This window comes from Corvus kubaryi, unplaced genomic scaffold (assembly GCF_017639235.1).
Source record: "Corvus kubaryi isolate FWS band 111438036 unplaced genomic scaffold, C.kubaryi_AGA036_p1.0 37323, whole genome shotgun sequence".
NCBI lineage: Eukaryota > Metazoa > Chordata > Aves > Passeriformes > Corvidae > Corvus > Corvus kubaryi.
In genome coordinates this window covers 174,713-192,145 of record NW_024581102.1, presented here as the reverse complement: position 1 = coordinate 192,145, position 17,433 = coordinate 174,713, and the positions used below count along the sequence as shown (strand labels likewise).

The 17,433-nt window shown below is 64.4% G+C and overlaps 3 protein-coding genes and 2 non-coding genes across 9 annotated transcripts; 2 read left to right on the top strand and 3 right to left on the bottom strand.

Annotated features, from left to right (window-relative positions):
* Nucleotides 1-112: 112 nt before the first annotated feature.
* LOC121665385 lies at nt 113-276 on the top strand. Its single transcript, XR_006016347.1, has one exon. It is a non-coding gene; the product is annotated as a U1 spliceosomal RNA (small nuclear RNA).
* A 1,040-nt stretch (nt 277-1,316) lies between these two features.
* On the bottom strand, nt 1,317-1,471 carry LOC121665387. Its single transcript, XR_006016349.1, has one exon. It is a non-coding gene; the product is annotated as a U1 spliceosomal RNA (small nuclear RNA).
* Nucleotides 1,472-2,124: 653 nt separating this feature from the next.
* Nucleotides 2,125-6,602, bottom strand: EIF2B4 (eukaryotic translation initiation factor 2B subunit delta). Of its 3 annotated transcripts, none has more exons than XM_042029428.1 (14): nt 6,503-6,602; nt 6,387-6,430; nt 6,174-6,312; nt 5,671-5,877; nt 5,386-5,468; nt 5,118-5,209; nt 4,647-4,761; nt 4,456-4,554; nt 4,263-4,339; nt 3,982-4,084; nt 3,659-3,786; nt 2,847-3,027; nt 2,589-2,769; nt 2,125-2,366 (listed from the first exon to the last, which is right to left on the bottom strand). In XM_042029428.1, exons 1-14 carry the CDS (start codon nt 6,516-6,518, stop codon nt 2,167-2,169), a joined length of 1,665 nt encoding a protein of 554 aa, XP_041885362.1. In that variant the 5' UTR covers nt 6,519-6,602; the 3' UTR covers nt 2,125-2,166. The 3 variants fall into 3 exon arrangements, with proteins under 3 accessions (XP_041885362.1, XP_041885361.1, XP_041885363.1); XM_042029427.1 differs by having other exon boundaries at nt 5,671-5,880; nt 6,503-6,600; XM_042029429.1 differs by lacking the exon at nt 4,456-4,554 and having other exon boundaries at nt 5,671-5,880; nt 6,503-6,596.
* Nucleotides 6,603-6,865: 263 nt separating this feature from the next.
* Nucleotides 6,866-13,345, top strand: SNX17 (sorting nexin 17). The gene is made up of 15 exons (XM_042029406.1): nt 6,866-7,022; nt 8,681-8,755; nt 8,963-9,080; nt 9,400-9,464; nt 9,547-9,657; nt 10,024-10,114; nt 10,292-10,379; nt 10,711-10,780; nt 10,897-10,989; nt 11,133-11,336; nt 11,666-11,788; nt 11,899-11,976; nt 12,163-12,237; nt 12,532-12,573; nt 12,661-13,345. The coding sequence occupies exons 1-15, from the start codon at nt 6,960-6,962 to the stop codon at nt 12,778-12,780; spliced, it is 1,416 nt and encodes a 471-aa protein (XP_041885340.1). The 5' UTR covers nt 6,866-6,959; the 3' UTR covers nt 12,781-13,345.
* A 329-nt stretch (nt 13,346-13,674) lies between these two features.
* ZNF513 (zinc finger protein 513) lies at nt 13,675-17,291 on the bottom strand. 3 transcript variants are annotated; one of them, XM_042029403.1, is made up of 3 exons: nt 16,044-17,291; nt 14,756-15,349; nt 13,675-14,563 (listed from the first exon to the last, which is right to left on the bottom strand). In XM_042029403.1, the coding sequence occupies exons 1-3, from the start codon at nt 16,252-16,254 to the stop codon at nt 13,812-13,814; spliced, it is 1,557 nt and encodes a 518-aa protein (XP_041885337.1). In that variant the 5' UTR covers nt 16,255-17,291; the 3' UTR covers nt 13,675-13,811. The 3 variants fall into 3 exon arrangements, with proteins under 3 accessions (XP_041885337.1, XP_041885338.1, XP_041885339.1); XM_042029404.1 differs by having other exon boundaries at nt 14,756-15,346; XM_042029405.1 differs by having other exon boundaries at nt 16,170-17,288.
* Nucleotides 17,292-17,433: the final 142 nt, after the last annotated feature.

Below are 17,433 nucleotides of genomic sequence, written 5' to 3'. Positions count from 1 at the left end.
GCGGGCCGCGGCGCAGCGCGGGGCCGGTTCGGGGCGGGGCTGGTGTCGGGGTGGCCGTGTGCTGTGGGGGCGTGCGGCGGGCGGGGCGTGCGGGCGGCGGGGTTGGTATCTCATACTTACCTGGCAGGGGAGACACCATGATCAGGCAGGTGGTTTTCCCAGGGCGAGGCTCATCCCTTGCACTCCGGGTGTGCTGACCCCTGCGATTTCCCCAAATGCGGGAAACTCGACTGCATAATTTGTGGTAGTGGGGGACTGCGTTCGCGCTCTCCCCTGGTTTGGCGGTTTAACGATAGATGTTGCAGAATTAAGCTGTGAGGTGTCCATGGCTGTACCTTCCCTACCGTAACACCATCCTACGTCGAGCGGAGCGGACCCTCAGACCAGGGTGGTCGCGGGCATTGCTGGCGCTGAGGATGAGAGCACAGTGGACAGCCCGGCGCTGCATCGAGGATGGGGCGAGGGACGCGGGAGCTGTGGGATCTGGGAGCGCGGGTGTAGGGGGCGATCCGCGAGGCGTCCGGGATTCTCCAGCGGGGCAGTAGAGCAGCGAGGGCCGTCCGGTCGTGCTCTTGGTGCGCAGTTCGAGAATAGCAAGGGGTTCAGGAGCATCTCGGGGCGGTCTCTCCGAACAGGCGCTGCCGGTGCCCGGGAGACATATCCCCGTTCCCTGCAGTAGCTGGCCAGTGGATCCCTAAAGGGGGCCTCTGGACTGCTGTGTTTTAAGCCGGGATGATTCCGGCCTGTCCCAGGCCATGTCTGCAGGAGCAGGGAAACGCCCCGGTGGAATGGGTAATCGCTGAGCAAGGGGCCCGGGGAGATGCCGGCCCCGCTCGGTGAGCACTGTCCGGGTCACACCCGGTCGAGTCCGTGAGTTCAGCCGGACTTCCAGAGCGTGGGAATTTGACGCATCCCGAGTCGGACAAAGTCTCTGCCCCCGTCCGTCCCTCCCGCGAGGTCGGTGTGCGGGCCGGGACCCTAACCCGAGTCTTGCCGTCCCACCGCAGTCCGAGCGCGCAGTCGGGCCGGAGGCGCTTCTCGGCCCTCGGGCTGGAGCCGGGAGAGGCCAGGCTGGGCCCCTTCCGCACGTGGGAGATGGGGCCGGGACCGGGCGCCGAGGCCGCCTGGAGTCGGGCTAGCAACACTGCTGCCGCGCCTGCAGCCGATCCTGGCAAGCGATAGCACATCAGTGCGGGAAGAAAGTGGAGAAAGATGGTTTCAGGAATATCGGCTGCAATTGGGAATAACGAGAAACAACACACGCACACTACCTGCAGCTAAGCCTGACAACAACTCCTCCTCCAAACAACGAAATCAGGGAGAACGCGAACACAATCTCCCCTACCATAAATGATGCAGCCGAGCTCACTGCATTTGGGGATGCCGCAGGGGTCGGCACAGCCGGAGTGCAGGAAACCACCCCCCGACCCGGGGCAGCCTGGCAGCAGTTTCTCCCCTGCGCGGTAGGTGCGCGACTGCGGCTCCCGCACGGCCCCGCTCCGCGACGGCAGCGGCGCCTCCGCGCGGGCTGTGTCCCGGCATGCCGCGCGGCGCCGCCTCATTTGCATGGACGCGCCCCCTGAGGGCTCTGCCGAACCCCACCCCTGCCTCAGCAGAGCGGCTGGGAAGGCGGCGGTGTGATTTGCATGGCCCCGCCCCCTCGCGGCAAGCCCCGCCCCCGCCGGCCCGGGAGCCACGCGCGGGTCCCGCTCGGGCCGTGGGGCAGCACCGGCCGCGCATGCCCGCGGCCCCAGCGCCCCGGGCACCGCGTACCGCCCGGCCGGGCCCCGGGGAAGGGCCCTCTCCGCGGCTGGTGCCAGAGGCCACGGCCAGTGCCAGAGGCCACGGCCAGAGGGACCCGGGCTGTCCCCCACCATCGCAGCTCGGGGGTCTTGCTAGAAGCACCGCCCGAGTGTCACCGAATCTCCGAGGAGGGTAAGCCAGAGGCCATCACCACACTGTCACCGTTTTCCCAGAGGAGGGGCCTAGGGACAGGGAAGACCCGTCCTTGCTGCAGCCTGGAGTGGGAGGAGAGGCCCCAGCGAAGGTGCAGAGCTGTGCCAGTGGTGACATGGATGACACGAGTGCCATGGCTCTGCCGCACCACAGATGGCACACACAGAGTACTGGGGGCCTGGTTTATTAGCGTCCATGCAGCTGCCCTGACTATTGATCCACATTCTTAACACGCAGGACCACAGGCACTGAGGTGCATGGGATCATGCCCAAGTCTGTGATGACCAAATCCACCAGGTCTGGGGGCGTCACATCATAGACCAGGTTGAGAAGGCGTAGGGACTTGTTCTCTGCCCAGCCCCCAAGCTGGGCCTGGCCCTTCCGGAGCACAATCAGGTCATCAGGGTCATCTGCAGAGAGCGGAGAAGCCATCAGAATCAGGAGGAGGGACAGCACCTCTCCACCCTGCCCCTGGAGCAGCACACACCACCACCGCCTGCTAGGTGCCTCTGCCTGCAAGTGGTGGCCCCTTGCCCAGGAAGAGGGATGGCAGGGCAGAGCAGCCTGTCAGGGTCCACAGCAGGGAGTGGAAGAGAAGGGCCCAGGTGGGAGGAAGGGGACAGAAGCCATACCCAGCTCATTGGAGACAAAAGAATCTGTCTGCACCCGCTCGCAGAACTTGTAGGTCTCGCAGCAGACCAGGACGGGCACGTTGTAGGCCTTGGAGACCAGTGCGATCTGCGATGTCCCCACCCGGGACATGACAGAGCCATTGGCCAGGAGTGCATGGGCTCCCAGCAGCACTTTGGACACCTGTCAGAGAAGCACAGGGATCTGTCAGCACCTTCAATCACACTGCAACCTCCCTCGCCCTCGGCACAGCCCCTCACCTCAGGCAACACATAGGAGATGGCGTTGATCATCACGTAGGTGCAGTGGATGCCCTTCCGTACCAGGCGGCGCAGTGTCTCCCGCCCCTCCAGGCGCGGCCGGCTGTCCACCACGATCACGCGGAATGCGCGGCCCTTCTTGGCATGGGCGTCGCACAGTGTGCGGTTCACCAGGGAGGAGCTGATGGGCGCCAGTCAGGAGCTGCCCTGTCCCATCAGACCAGGCTCCTGCCTGGCCACGATATCCACCCTCATCCTCATGAGTGCTGCCCCTTCCAGGACCCTCCTGCCATGATGGCTCCCAGGGCCTGTCTCCCTGTCTCTGCACAAGGAAGCACCCCTGGGAAAGGTGATGGATGTCTCAGCTCTCCCTGGAAGCAGCACTGACCACCACAAGGGACTCTGCCACTCCACACCCTCTCCCAGTTTCCCTCTCACAACACTCCAGGCCTGCATTGGCCTCCTGCCCCTGCTCCTTCCTCTGCCTAGGATACATATCATATCTGGACTCTTGCTTCAGCAATCTCTGGTTCTTTTCCCCACCTCTACTTCCTGGGACACAAACTTCCATATTTTTGCTTCCCGACATGTGACTTTGTTGCAGTTTGCTTAAAATCCAGTGAACAACCCTGGCTGTTCTGTAAGTGCCCTGGGTGAAGGGAGCTGTGACTCTGGGGTTCTTGGAACCCAACTTCAGACATACCAGGTAGGACAGTGCTGCACCCTGTGCAGGACCATCACAGCCTCACCCCCCATGCTGTTCCATTCCCCCCTCCTACCCGCTGGATCGGCTGCCTGCGCTCTGTGCTCACCATCCATATACCAGTATCACGTCATGGTCATTGATCTTCTCAAAGGCAGACCTTGAGATGGCCTCAGCTGCCAGGACAATCTTCTCTCGCAGGTATTTGTCGATCACGTCCTGGAGCTTCTCCTTTGCCTGGGGACAGACAGACATCACATACAGACTTTCTTGCTCTCTGCAACTCCCTGATTTGAGCCAGGTGGGGATCAGACTCTTTCCCTTGGTAACAAGCTTTCAACTCCACTGCAGCACTGTTCCCAGTCCGTATCCCATCCCTGCTCAGCTCCTTCACCCAGGGCCTGGAGCCTGCTACTCAGCAAGGCCACTCACCTCCTCCTCTCTCAGGGTGTCAGGCAGGCATGATATCTCCTTCTTGAGGAACTTGATGGCGTTGCCCATGCTGGCTGAGAGTGGCCGGCACTGGTTGAGGAAACTGCAGAAGGAATGGACTTAGCTCCAAAGAAGCCTGGAGGGCCAAGACAGGGAGAGGGAGGGTGGGCAGGAAGGCAGAACCCTGGGAAAGTCAGCCAAAGTTTGGACCCACAGACATGAACAACAGACCACACTCTGTGGAGCTTTGGGCCCTCTGCTCTGACATTGGGAACCCTCACCTGATATGCGGCTTCAGCTTGGCCACCAAGTCTCGTGACAGCTCCTCATTGGGGGGAGTGGAGTAATCCCGGATCAGCTGAGACAAGTAGAAAGGGAGTATGACCTCAGGGCACCTCACGGTAGGGTATGCAAGCACCCTGCCTGACAGGCTGCAGTCGAGATACACATGTCCTGCACAGCTTGACACACTGCCTGGAGGGGCCAAGGGTGCTCCAAGGACTCAAAACAGCAGTGGCAGTGCCAGAAAAGGACCCCACCCCGGCATGATCCAAAGGAAGAGGCTGATGATGACTGACCACAGACACAGCCTCAGTAGTCAGGGAACAGGAACACACACCTGCACCCAGCACAATGTCCCTGCTGCCAGGTAGCTGCTCAGGTACCTGTTTGAAGACTTCCAGCAGTGCGATGCAGCGGGCGTTGGAGCCATTGATGATGCCCTGGGAGTACTGGAGGCCGAGGCGTACCACTGCTGGGTGGATCACTGTGGAGGGGATGCTGCAGGGACCAGTGGGAAGGAGCTGTCAGCACCTCTGCAGCCCAAAACACTCAACCCATTGATGAGCCCCAGCCCAACAACCTGAGGGACGTCCCAGGAAGGGAACTGGCGGTAACCTGAGGAGCCAGGCTCACCCCACAGCCCCTTTTTCTGTGGCCCTGCACTCACCTGACAGCAAAGACATTGGGCTGCCCCTACTGTCACTCCCCAAAGCAAGCAAAACGTCCCCCACCACTCCATCAGGTGTATCCCACGTGCAGGACTATGACAACCCTCCTCCAGAGCCATTCTGCAGCCAGGCCAGCCAAAGCAGAGCCCAGCATTGCCAGAGACCTGGGCTGGGGAGGCCTTGTACCTCATCTGCTGTGTCAGTGGCTTCTTCCGGCTGTACTGGTGGAGGTGGGAGAACAGGTTGACCTTGGTGCCATAGTCCTGCCTCAGAGGTACCTGCAGCCGAGTGTTGTGATGGCTCACCCAGTGCTCTGCTCATTCCAGGGCCACCAGTCATACCCAGCACTTGTTCAGGGCATGCAAAGTTTCCCTCTGCCCACCACGGGCCTGCCCAGGCCCTCTGCAGCACAGCTGCCCCGGGTGTGCAGCCTGTCGCCCAGTCCTCCTCCTACCTGCTGCCGCTCCAGCTTCTTGGCCAATTTCCTCTGGGCAGCAGGGTCATCCACCTGCACATGCTCTGGCAGCCGCTTCACCACTGTGAGGACAGCTGAGGTGAGGCCAAGCTGCTTTGGTGCACCCCCAAATTCAGGGAAGGCAGAGCAGGGAGAGGCAGCACCCAGGGACAGGCAGAACCCAGACCGTGGATGCATCACGTGGGCATCCTCTGCCTGCGCCCACCCCAGACCCTTCCATCCCACTCACCCACCCTCTGCACCCCGTGGTGATGACAGCCTTACTGGACTGGGGCTCGGTGGGGCTCTGCCGGGGCTTGGCCGTCGTGGCTGCCTGGCTCAGCTCTGCCTTCCTGGCCTGCTTCTGGGCCCGCTCAGCCTCCTGCTTGGCCCGGCGCTCGGCTCGAAGCTCTGCTTTGCTCTTGCCCCCCGTGGGTTTCTCGCCGTCACCGGGGCCATCAGCCGAGGCAGGGGGGGACGTGGGCTGAACAGCTGCTGCGGGGGAGGAAGGGGGAGTCTGTGCCCAGCCTCGCCGGGAGATGCAGCCCAGCGCGAGGGGCAGCCCGCGGCAGGGAGGGTCCTCTGTGCCCTGGGAGAGGCTCCACACCCTCATCCCCGCGCTACGGCAACGCGGGTGTCCGAGGGCCCGAACTGGGGCACGGAGCGGGGGTACACCCCGGGGTCCCGCCGGAAGATACTCCCGGCTCCGGGCGCTGCCGGCCCGACACACCCGCGGCTCCGGCCCAGCGCTGCCCCGCTCGGGGCTCTGCGGGGACGGCGGCGCTCACCCCGCGGCTGCCCCGGCTCGGGGGGCGCACCCAGCTCCGCGGGCTCGGCCGACGGCCCTTTCTCGTTCCTCTTCTTCTTCTTCTGCTGCTTCTTCTCCTTCCGCAGCTGCAGCTTCTCCTCCCGGGAGAGCTCCGGGGCCTGTGAGCACACACCGTCAGGCGGCCCCGACCCCTCCCCAGCCCCGGCCTCACACCAGCCCCGGCCCCGCTCACCTGCTGTCCCGTCGGCACTGGCGCAGCTCCCTCGGGGTTCTTACCTAGAATGATGGGAGCGTGAGCGGGGCCGGGTCTGGTGGCGGTGCCGGTCCCGTGTCCCGTCCCGCACTCACCCTCCCGCTCCGCCATGGCGCCGCTGGGCCCGCCTTCAGCGCCCCCTGCCGGCCGCACAGCTCCGCGGGACCCGCCGTGACGCTCGGGCCCTCTGCCCGATGCGGATGACGTCACTCCCCGGTGCGGGGCCGGTCCCTCCCGGGGTCCCTCCCCGCGGCCCCGCCTCCCCGGGCCGGTCCCACCCCGGGCACTCGCGGCCGGGCGCGCGTTCAGCCCCGGCGCGGCGGGGGCGCGGCGGGGGCGCTCGGGGCGGGGTGGGCAGGGCAGGGCAGGGCAGGGCGTCCCCGGGGCGGGCGGAGCGGGGCGAAGCGGGGCGGGCGGAGAGCGACGGCCCCGGGCGGGGCGGAGCGGGACGGCCCTGGGGCGGGCGGTGCTGCCGGCCGCGCCATCGCGGGGAGTGCTGGCCCGAGATGGCGGCGGCGGGAGGCGGGTAGTGGGGGCGCGCTCGGCCCGGCCATGCACTTCTCCATTCCCGAGACCGAGACCCGCGCCGGGGACGGCGGCGCCGCCGCCTACGTGGTGAGCGGGGCCGAGGGAGCGGAGCTGTCCCGCGGAACGGAGCCGTCCCGCGGAGCCTAGTGGGTGGCGCGGTTCCGCGGCCCGAGTGCGGTGCGACCCCCGTGGGGCCGTGCGGAGCCGCAGCCCCGGCGCGGTGGCGGGTCGGGATCAGGACCGGGACCGGGACCGGGGCCGGGGCCGGGCGAGGCAGGTCTGTCCCCAGCCGGCGCCCTGTGCCAGGGCCGGGCAGGGATTGGGCCCCGTCGCCCCCGCGCCTCCGGATCGGGCGCGGGAGGTCCCCGGAACAGCCCCGGGGGTGTCCGGACCTTGCCCTGCCCCGGGCGCCGCGGGCGGGGTGGGCAGTTCGCAAGGGCCCTGTCCGGTCTCATCCCGAGCTCCGGCTCATCCTGGCCCGCCCGTCCGTCCGTTTATCCCGGCTTCCTGTTTTGTTGCCTGCGCCGTGAGCGCCCCCGGAGAGGAGCCGGGGGACGCTGCTGCCGAGTGGCGGTGGCCATCGAGTGCCCGGACCCCTTTACCGGGGCGGGCAGCGGCGGGCAGAGCCCCCAGGCTGGGTGGAGGGTCCGTATCAGTGCTCTCGGGGTGAGGGTGGGCAGTGCTGGGCTTCACGACCCCGCGGAGATCCCCACGCTTCCCCCCTGTGCCGAAATCCCTCTCCGGGGGATCCCCCTCGGGAGCCTGAGCTGGGGCACGGACGCGGTGGTGAGCAGTGATGGAGACCTGGCGGTCCGCCGGAGGTGCAGTTGCTCAAGGGCCAAAGGAGCTGGCAGCCCTCGAGGCATTTCGGCCCCGTGACCCCCCTGCACTTTGCCCTCTGCTGTTTCAGAGGCTCTTCACACCTTGGGGAGAGCCCTTGGGCAGCCCAGGGGCTGGGGCAGGAGCTGTGACCTCATGGAGACCCCGATGTGGGCAGGCGTGGGTGCTGTCTGTACCTCCCCCGTCCCTCCTTGTTCCTCCGCAGCAACCCTGCTCCCAACTCAAAGGCTGGTGCCTTTGAGTTGGGAGGTGCCAGTGTGAGCTCCAGCCTGGCTGGGCTGGGACCTCTGCCGAGCCTTGGGCAGTCCCGGCACCCAGGAGCAGGAGGGCACTGGGGGCATCCTTGGGAGGCTGGGCTGCCATGGCTGGCTGGAGGCTCATGTCTATCCTCTCGCCCTCCCAAACACTGCTCTGGGGATGGCAGCACCTGAGAGAACAGTGCTGTCCCTTGCAAGAACTCCATCTATGGTGAGGTGCTGGGAGTTGCCAGGCCCTGAATGTTCTGCAGTCGTAGCTGTGCTCTGCCTGTGGCGTCAGAAGGAGCTGAGCCAGTGCAGAGGAGGCACAGTCAGGGACCACCAGCTCCTTGTGAACTCTTGGGAGTGGGGAGGGGTGTCCTTGTCTGTTGGCATGGGGACACCCATGTCTGTGGGGCTGCAGTGTGGCTCTGTATTCCCCATGGCTGGGCAGCCACAAGGTTAGACCTTCCTGGTGTCCAGCAGGCACATCTCTTGGATGTGCTCATACTTCCTGAACAATTTTGACCATCTGCCCCTTGGCAGGGTCCTCAGGTGTATTGCCTTTTCCTGGGTGCTCCCTGGTGCCCTATGTGCTCCGAGCTGGGCAGGTCCTGGGATTCCTCCATCTGACAGGTACTGGGATCTGACTGGCCTCTTTCCCCACAGGCCTACAACATCCACGTGAACGGGGTGTTGCACTGCCGAGTGCGCTACAGCCAGCTCCTGGGCCTGCACGAGCAGGTAGGGAGGGCGGTGGGTGCTGAGGTGCCCACTCCAGGGCTGTGACATTCCGTCTGGGTTCTTGCATGCTGCTGGCTTCCCACGTGGATAAGGGATGCTGGCAAGCTCTCTGCTCCCCTTGCTAGGTCCCTGGGGATCAGCTAGGGTAGAGGATCAGGGCAGCCACCATCTCCTGGAGGCTCTTGCAGCACTCTGTTTTTATCCTAGTTACGGAAGGAGTATGGCGCCAACGTGGTCCCAGCCTTTCCCCCAAAGAAGATCTTCACGCTCACCCCAGCAGAGGTAGAGCAGCGACGGGAGCAGCTGGAGAAGTACATGCAGGCTGGTAAGCTGGGCCTGCCCTGGCCTGGTTGTGCAGGGCGCTGGGGCACTGCCCGTGGCTTCCCCCCTGCACTGCTCCATTCACTGTGGCCCATCTTGCAACTCCTGGTCTCGTGCTGGCATTTGGTGGGCTTGTCCCCTGGATGCCAGCTCCTGTCCCAGCCCCTGCCCTGCACCAGCAGAGGGGGAATGTGCAGGGGGGTCCCTGGCTGCCCCAGCATACAGTCTGAGGGCAAACTGAGGGGCTGCAGAAGGGCCAGGCACTGATGTGGATCCGTGCCCCTTCCCATGGGACTTCTGACTCCTCGTGCCCCTTCCTGCAGTGCGGCAGGACCCAACACTGGGAGGCAGCGAGACCTTCAACAGCTTCTTGCGTAAGGCCCAGCAGGTGAGGGGGCAGAGCTGTGGGTGGTCTGGGGCTCTCAGTCTGTGAGAAAGGGCTGGGGTGCCAGTCCTGTTTCTCTCTCCAGGAGACGCAGCAGATCCCTACAGAGGAGGTGGTGCTGGAAGTGCTGCTCTCTAACGGGCAGAAGGTCAAGGTCACCATCCTTACCTCGGACCAGACGGAGGATGTCCTTGAGGTGCCAGAGCTCTCATGCTGGGTGGGACCAGCCCCTCCTGCTGCATTCTGCAGTTTTCCACATGTGTGGGGGTTTCTCAGCCTGGTAGCCCCCCCGTCCTCCCCTGCCATCTGCCCACCCTGGAGCGGGGTTGACTTGGTGGGGCTGGAAAGCTGGGAGCTGAAATGGGTGTGCTGATGGGTGTGTCTGGGTCCAGATTGATGTTTGGGGTCCCCTAGCTGTTTCCTGGTTGCAACAAGCCCCAGGCCTGGCCACAGGGCAGCAGAGGTGCTGCCTTCCTGCTGTTGGGAGGCCCCAGAATGCACACAGGCTGGGTCTTGCCACCACATTGGGTCTGTATTAGGACTGTCCTGCTCTTCCTCCCAGGCTGTGGCCTCCAAGCTGGATCTGCCAGATGACCTGGTTGGCTACTTCAGTCTCTTCCTAGTGAGAGAGACCAAGGATGGAGCTTTCTCCTGTGAGTAGAGCCCACTGTGGTGTGACATCTGCCCTGCCCCCTGCCTGGAGTGAGGGCTGTGTGCTTGGACCCTACCCTGGGTGGGGGGCCTGCCTGTTTTCCCTGGGGCACCCTGGCAGTGGGGGCCTAGGGGCTCCTGCTGCCCCGAGCTGCTGCTGAGCTGGTGTTTCCCCACAGTTGTGCGAAAGCTGCAGGAGTTTGAGCTGCCGTACGTGTCGGTCACCAGCCTGCACAACCCTGAGTTCCAGATCATCCTGCGCAAGAGGTGCGTGGGGGGCTGTGGGGCAGCAGTGGGGTGGTGCCCAGGGCTCCCTGTTCCACAGAGGGACTCTCCCCTCCTGCCATTGCTGCCCACAGATGCTTTGGACCCCAGGAACACACCTGAGCATCCCTGGCCACAGCATTGGAGCATGGGCTGCCCTGATGTGCTCAGCCCATTTCTGCCTTTCCATGGCAACCAGTTTAGATGGGGAGCAGGGCACAGTGACCAATGGTTAGGGAGAAGCTGGCCAGAGAGCCAGCCCACAGGAGGGTGATTTTCTCTTCATCGCTGTTAGGAGGTGGGGAATAGGCTGACCCATGTGGTTCCCTTCCAGCTACTGGGACTCGGCCTATGATGACGATGTGATGGAGCATCGTGTGGGGTTGAACTTGTTGTATGCGCAGGTGAGGGCTGGTGTGGCACAGCCAGGTGAGGAGGGGCACTCCACCCCTTGGCCACAGCTGTGCCGGGGCTTGGGTGGCTCCAGTCCCAGGTGCCCACCAACCTGTGCTGCTTGTAGACGGTGTCAGACATTGAACATGGATGGATCCTTGTCAACAAGGAACAGCACCGGCAGCTGAAGTCCCTGCAAGAAAAGGTCTCCAAGAAGGAGGTAGGAGAGGGTGCAGTGCCATGAGTGGGGCATTTCTGGCACTGAACTAGCCCCTCCATGTGACGTGTGGTACCGGGTTGGTCACCTGTTCCTGGCCCGGGAAGGTGGCCAGCAGTGCTGAGCATCCCTGGCTCTGCCCGCAGTTCATCCGCCTGGCACAGACCCTAAAGTACTATGGCTATCTCAAGTTCGACCCCTGTGTCACCGACTTCCCTGAGAAAGGCTGCCATGTCGTTGTCAGTGCCGGCAACAACGAGCTCAACTTCCAGGTGCGGCTGCCGAATGAGCAGATCAAAGAGGGCAGCTTCAAGGTCACGCGTATGCGGTGCTGGCGGGTCACATCCTCGGTGAGTGACGCTTGGAGAGCAGGGAGGGGGCTGGGGGGGCTGGAGAGACCTGGCTGTGCCGGGCTGGGCTGATACCTCTCTCTGGGAAAGCTGCTGGCTCTGATGCCAGGTTCCGGCCCTGTAGGCCTGGTGAGGGTCTGAATCGTGCCTTGGGACTGAGGGGATCATTTGTGTGAGGACATTTGAGGGGACTTGACAGTGGAAGAAGACTGGTGGGCACTAGGCAGGTGTCCCACACGTGGCTGGGTGCTGCCCTCAATCTGCACAGACGTCTGGGGAGCTGCTACTTCCCCTCTGGAGGCTCCCAGCCTTGGTCTGTGTCCTTGCAGGTGCCGATGAGCAACGGCCCATCAGGGAGCAGCCCGGGGAAGTCCGAGGTGAAGCTGGAGTTGGCTTTTGAGTACCTGATGAGCAAGGACCGGTTGCAGTGGGTCACCATCACCAGCCCGCAGGTAGAGCTGCCTGCGAGGTGGGCTGTGAGGGGAAGGGCTGGGCTGGGCCCTGTGTGGGGTGTGGGAAGGCTGTGGGGTGCACAGAGCCCTGTAACACTTCTCCCTTGCAGGCCATCATGCTGAGCATCTGCTTGCAGTCCATGGTAGATGAGCTGATGGTGAAAAAATCTGGAGGCAGCATCCGCAAGGTGAGGGTTGGGGCTGGATGATGTCTCTGGGGCAGGGTCCCAGCCTGGCCTGTGACTTCCTGAGGTCTGGGCTGGGTCCTGAGTGCTCCCCTCAGGATGGGGCCAGCAGAGAGATCCCCAGGGCCAGTTACAAGCCCCAGAGCTGATGCTGGGGACCCCCTGGCCAAGCTGAGCTCCTCCCTGCAGATGTTTCGGCGGCGGGTGAATGGGGCCCTGCGGCGCTCGGACAGCCAGCAAGCTGTGAAGTCACCCCCGCTGCTGGTGAGTGGGACCCTGCAGCCCTGGCTGGGGGGACACGTGCAACCAGGGGCTCTGACATGTGTTGTGTACCAGAACTCACTGCCCCCAGAGGAGCCACTGTCTCCTTAGCAGGGCTGGGGCAAGCCCAGAGGACAGCAGGGCTGTGGTGCCCTGCTTCCAGACTCTTGGGAAGGAAAAGAGCTTCTGGACCAAGTCAGTGAGCCAGATTCCCTGGGGAGGGAGGGGGGCAGGTAGAAGGACAGGTGGGTGTTGTGTCCCATGACCCTACGCTGCCCAACTGTGCTGTCCTCACAGGACTCACCTGATGCCTCTCGGGAGCCCATGGCCAAACTCTCGGTGAGTTTCGTGCAGGCGTGCCAGAGCCCGCAGGCTAAGTGGGTAGGGGAACTGGGGTGGCCTCCCTAACATCTCCCTTCTCCACAGAGCAAGCTCACTTCCGTCAGCCTGCGTGGGATCAGCCACTCCAGCTCTGCTAATGATGTGGGTGCTAATGACTTCCACGGCAATTATGCCTTTGAGGGCATTGGCGATGAGGATCTGTAGTGCCCCCCTTCCCAGGACAGCCCTGGCCTGAGCAAGGGCCTTCGCTGAGGAATGTACGACCTGCAGCCAGGTTGCAATCAACGTGCCTCTCACCTGCTACATCCACCTTTTCCTGCTCCCCGGGGCTGGGAGCTCACCCCCAGCCCGCCATTGCCTTCGGGGTGGGGGCAGCTGAACTCCTCCCGCTGCTGGCTCCAGCTGGGAGAGGGCTTGTTTGACCTGAACAGTGTGCCCGGGCAGAGCCCTGGAGCTGCAGTGCAGGGCCTGGCCCAGCACGGGGACAGAGCTGCTCCTGTCCCGGCTGGGAAGGCCTGGCCCAGCGTGGGGGCGGACCCAGGCAGGCTCCATAATGCCAAATTAGCATGTAGGTTTGTGCTCCGAGACAAGAGTGCAGTAAGCTGTCTCGGGGGGCTCCGCGCTGAGTCCCCTCTAACCCGCTCATAGACGCCAGCGTAATCTAGGCTTGTAACCACGTATCTCCTGCTGCTCAGCCCGACAGAGCATTAACGGACAGTAACTGATGTTTACACACTGCAACAATGATTAAAACGGATCCTGATTGGTACCAGGCTGTCTGTTGGGGGGTGCCTGCTGTCCCTCCCCTCCCCGTGCCAGCCCTGTGCTGTCCTGTGCAGCAGAACAAGGCCCCCAGGGTGAAGAGCAGATAACAAAACTGACTGTTTAATGCTTTTATACACAATATAAATTACACCGACCAGCACGGCAGCAGCCATGGAACCAGTCCTGTTCCCCCCTCCCCCCTTTCCCCCAAACCCCCGCAGAGGAAGGCTCCGGCAGGCAGAAACAGACAGGAGGGGTGGCTGGGGACACGATTAAGGGACTTCGGGAGATCGGAAGTCCCTTATTTTTTTTTTTTTTTTTTTTTTTAGGCAGGACAGGGCTGCTGGAGGCCCCAGTGTGCCTGGTGTAAGGCAGCCCTAAGCCCCTGTAGAGTTGCCTGCCTGTCCTCCCTCCCCCAGGGAGGGCAGGCACCGAGGCACCCCAGGCCCACTGCCAGGCTAAGTGCTGTCTCAGGGCAGGGCCGTGCCCACGGCTGGGGGGGCCAGGAGGGCTTTGGCATTGCGTGGGTTCACCCAGCTCTCGGCTGTGTGGCCGTGGATCTTCTGGTGGCGCTTGTAGTTGTCCCAGTGACCAGTGGTGTAGGAGCAGTTCCGGCACTGGAAGGGCTTCTCGCCCGTATGTCGCAGCATGTGCCGCTTCAGGTTCATGCTCTGGTTGCAGCTGTAGCTGCAGAGGCTGCACTGGAAGGGCTTGTCGCCTGAGTGGATGCGCCCATGACGCTTGAGGTTGGCCAGGTTGCCACAGGCATAGTCGCAGAGCTGGCACTTGTAGGGCTTCTCGCCTGTGTGCACGCGCTGGTGCCGCTTCAGGTTGTCCAGGTGGGCGGAGGCATAAGGGCAGAGCGGGCAGGCGAAGGGCTTCTCCCCGCTGTGTGTCTTCATGTGCCGTGCCAAGTGGTTGGGGTAGTGGGTGACGAAGGGGCAGAGGCTGCAGGCAAAGCCCTTGTCCCCAGCGCCCTTGCGGGGGCTGGCGCCTGGCTCGGTGCCCAGCACCGCCAAGCTGCAGCGCCCGCAGACCTGCTCGGCCAGGCCCTCATCCTGTGCGAATCCGTCATCCAGCACCAGCCCGCACATGCGGCATGTGAAGGGGAAGAGCAGCTCGGGCAGTGCAGCTGCCTCCTCGCCCCGCAGCCGTGCGCAGCCGGGCAGGAAGGGGCCGCTGCCGCTGCCCACGTGCAGGCTCAGCTCTGGCAGCAGTGGCTCTGCAGGACAAACAGATGGGTTTGTGAGCTGGGCAGCACAGCACCAGTGAGGATTGGCTCTGTGACGAGCCACAGTGCCCCAGTGAGCCTGGCAGTACCTGACTTTGGGTTGATGGCAGGATCTGTGCCCTGCCCCAGCTCCAAAGCCCCCACAACAGCTCTCCCCACATCCCCACACCGTCCCACCTTTACCTGGGTCCTTGTCCCGCCGGTGCGGCCCCTCGCCCTCGGGCAGGCGGTGGCTGAGCATGTGCCGCTTCAGGTTGCGGCTCTGATTGCAGCGATAGTCGCAGGCAGCACACTGGAAGGGCTTGTCCTGGCTGTGGACCCGCTCGTGGCGTTTGAGGTTGCCCAGGCTGCTGCAGGCGAAGCTGCAGCATGTGCAGCGGTACGGCTTCTCCCCGGTGTGCGTGCGCAGATGCCGCGTCAGGTTCACCAGCTGGGCAGAGGCGTAGGCACACTGTGGGCAGGCGAAAGGCTTCTCCCCGTTGTGTGTCTTCATGTGGCGCTTGAGGTGGCTGGAGTAGTGGGAGGCGAAGGGACAGAGCTGGCAGGAGTAGACGATGCGCTGGCTGCGGCCGCCCTCAGCGCCGGCGCACTGCAGGCAGCTCTGGCCCAGGCTGGCAGCCAGCTGCAGCCCGCACTGGCGGCAGGGCAGGGCGGCAGGGCCAGGCTCACCCCCCTCCTCAGGGTCACTCTCCACGCTCAGCTGCTGGTACCCAGAGGAGCAGTCGTCGTCGCTCAGGGCGTATGCTGGAATAGCGATCTTTCCCACCAGTGTATCTGCTGAGAACACCGTGGGGATGGGGTGGTCAGCCTGGCTGGCCTGGGCACAGCCCCTCTGCCTATGCCCCCCCAGTCCCAGAAGGGTTCAGGCAGCTGTACCCACCCTGTGGCACCCAGTAGGAGCCCACCGCACTGTGCACTGCAGGGAGGAGCCCCACAGCCACGGCCTGCCCCAGCATCCTGCTGAGGGCCTGTTCTGGGTGTCTTGGGAAACCCTGACACTTCTGCGTGGCTGGCCAAGACCCTGGCACCAGGCAGGGTGAGAGGACAGGTGGATCTGTCACCCACCAGCACTTCTGGGCCTGGTGGGTGGGAAGGTGGTGGACACAGCCTGGCCCACGCTGAAGAAATGGGTGCCCACAAAGCTGCTCTGTGCCCCTCTCACTGTGCCAGTGCCTGAGCCCCGGGGTTGGTAGCTGGTCACACTTGCATGGCTGGCACCAGGGAGCTCCAACACCAGCCCCCTCTATCCTGTAGGAAACATTCCCCAGCCCCATGCAGTGCTGCTGTCTGGTGGCGGCAGGGGGAAGGCTGTGCCAGGCTCTCAAAACGGGACTTCTCAGCTGGGCACAGACTCATCCTTCTGCAGCCCCTGTGCCCCACGTGTGCTCCCAGACTGGTGCTTGGGGCTGGAGGCACAGCTCACCGCTACCAGCTGCAAGCCATGCCCTGCTGACCCCATGCTGTCCCTGACCTGCAGCCCTGGGGCCTGTCAGACTCAGCAGCAGCCCATCATCCTGGGAAGCAGCCTGGACTGTCCCCTTACTGCTGCTGCTCTGGTTGGGTCCAGCTCCCAGACAGGCACATAGGCGAGGCTGACCTGTGCTGTGGGACGGGGCGGCCGCTCCAGCCTCCAGGCCCCTTCCACAAGCACTGCCTGAAATGCAGACATCAGAAAAGGGCATCCTGCTAAGGCCTGGCTATTACAGGGGAAACTCTTGACCCTGCCTCAAGCCCTCTGCCGAGGGACCCCTTTCTCCTCAGCTCAGCCCCACCCATACCAAGAGACCCACCTGTCCCCTCAGCCCAGTCCCACACTGAGGGAACCCCCTGTCCCCTCAGCCCAGCAGTGCCACAGCGTCCCCAGGGCACCGTCCCCTAAATGGCTATGTCAGTGCCCGGGTGGGACAGCCTGTCTGTCCTGACTGGATCAGTGGGCTGAGGTCCTAGTCCTGCTCCCTGGCTGGGGCAGAATGGGAGGCCAGGTATTCCTGGTAGCTTTGTCACCAAATCCCTGGAGGTCTCCTGGGGCTACCAAGCAGCTGTCCCGGTGCAGGGAAGCACAGCCCTTGGAGCAGCCCCATCTGCCAGGCAGCTGGGACTGAGCTTCAGTACCAGAGTAGGAGCAGGGCACAGCCCGGTGCAGCCGCTGAGCACATGGGCCTGGGCACAGCCCTTGGGAGCAGTGAGGGGACACAGACACGGGGCTGGACTCCCTTCTTTCGCCGTTCTGTTCCCACGTTGCTCAGTGCCTGGGGCGGGGAGTGACTCCCACCAGTCCCCGTGAGGCAGCTCCATGGAGCTGAGCAGCGCTCGCTCCTCCGGCTTTGGCCGGGGCTGACCCAAGCTCGAGGGCACCGGCAGGACAGGCGCTGCCCAGTCGCACCGGGCCGGGGGTCCCGGAGCTGAGAGCATCCCATGCACCCCGCAGTGCCGAGGGGAGCGGTGGAACAGGACCCCGAGGCCGGGCCCAGCTCCCGGGGTGGGCAGCAGAGCCGGGGCTGAGCGGTGCGGTGGCTCTGGGGTGAGCCCGGCGGCGGCTGCGGGGGAGGCCCCGAACCGACCGCGGGGACACGTCATGCCCGGGACCCTTCGCGGAAAGGAGCATTCGGGGATCGGTGCCGGGGCTCAATGCCGGGCGGGCAGAACCCACCCAGGGGCCCCGTTGGGGGCCGGGCCTCCCCCGTGAGAGGAAGCTCGGCCGGAGCCCGCGCCGGGCGGGCCCGTGCCAGGGCGGGCCCTGCCGGATGCGCCGAGCGCGGGGCCGGTGCGGCCCGGCCGGGCCCCGTCCCCGCCGGCAGGGCTGCCGGAGAGGGGCGGCGTCCTCGCGGGGGCCGCACGCACCTGGCGGTCCCTTCTCGGAG

Coding starts and splice junctions, on each gene's coding strand:
- SNX17 (XM_042029406.1), top strand. CDS start 6,960: ATGCACTTCTCCATTCCCGAGACCGAGACCCGCGCCGGGGACGGCGGC. Junction 10,380..10,710: donor CAGATCATCCTGCGCAAGAG/GTGCGTGGGGGG, acceptor GTTCCCTTCCAG/CTACTGGGACTCGGCCTATG. Junction 11,337..11,665: donor GCTGGCGGGTCACATCCTCG/GTGAGTGACGCT, acceptor GTGTCCTTGCAG/GTGCCGATGAGCAACGGCCC.
- ZNF513 (XM_042029403.1), bottom strand. CDS start 16,254: ATGCCCTTTTCTGATGTCTGCATTTCAGGCAGTGCTTGTGGAAGGGGC. Junction 15,350..16,043: donor GACAGGCCCCAGGGCTGCAG/GTCAGGGACAGC, acceptor CGGTGTTCTCAG/CAGATACACTGGTGGGAAAG. Junction 14,564..14,755: donor CCGGCGGGACAAGGACCCAG/GTAAAGGTGGGA, acceptor TTTGTCCTGCAG/AGCCACTGCTGCCAGAGCTG.
- EIF2B4 (XM_042029427.1), bottom strand. Junction 6,313..6,386: donor CAGTGCCGACGGGACAGCAG/GTGAGCGGGGCC, acceptor GTGTGCTCACAG/GCCCCGGAGCTCTCCCGGGA. Junction 4,555..4,646: donor TGCTGGAAGTCTTCAAACAG/GTACCTGAGCAG, acceptor GTCTGTGGTCAG/TCATCATCAGCCTCTTCCTT.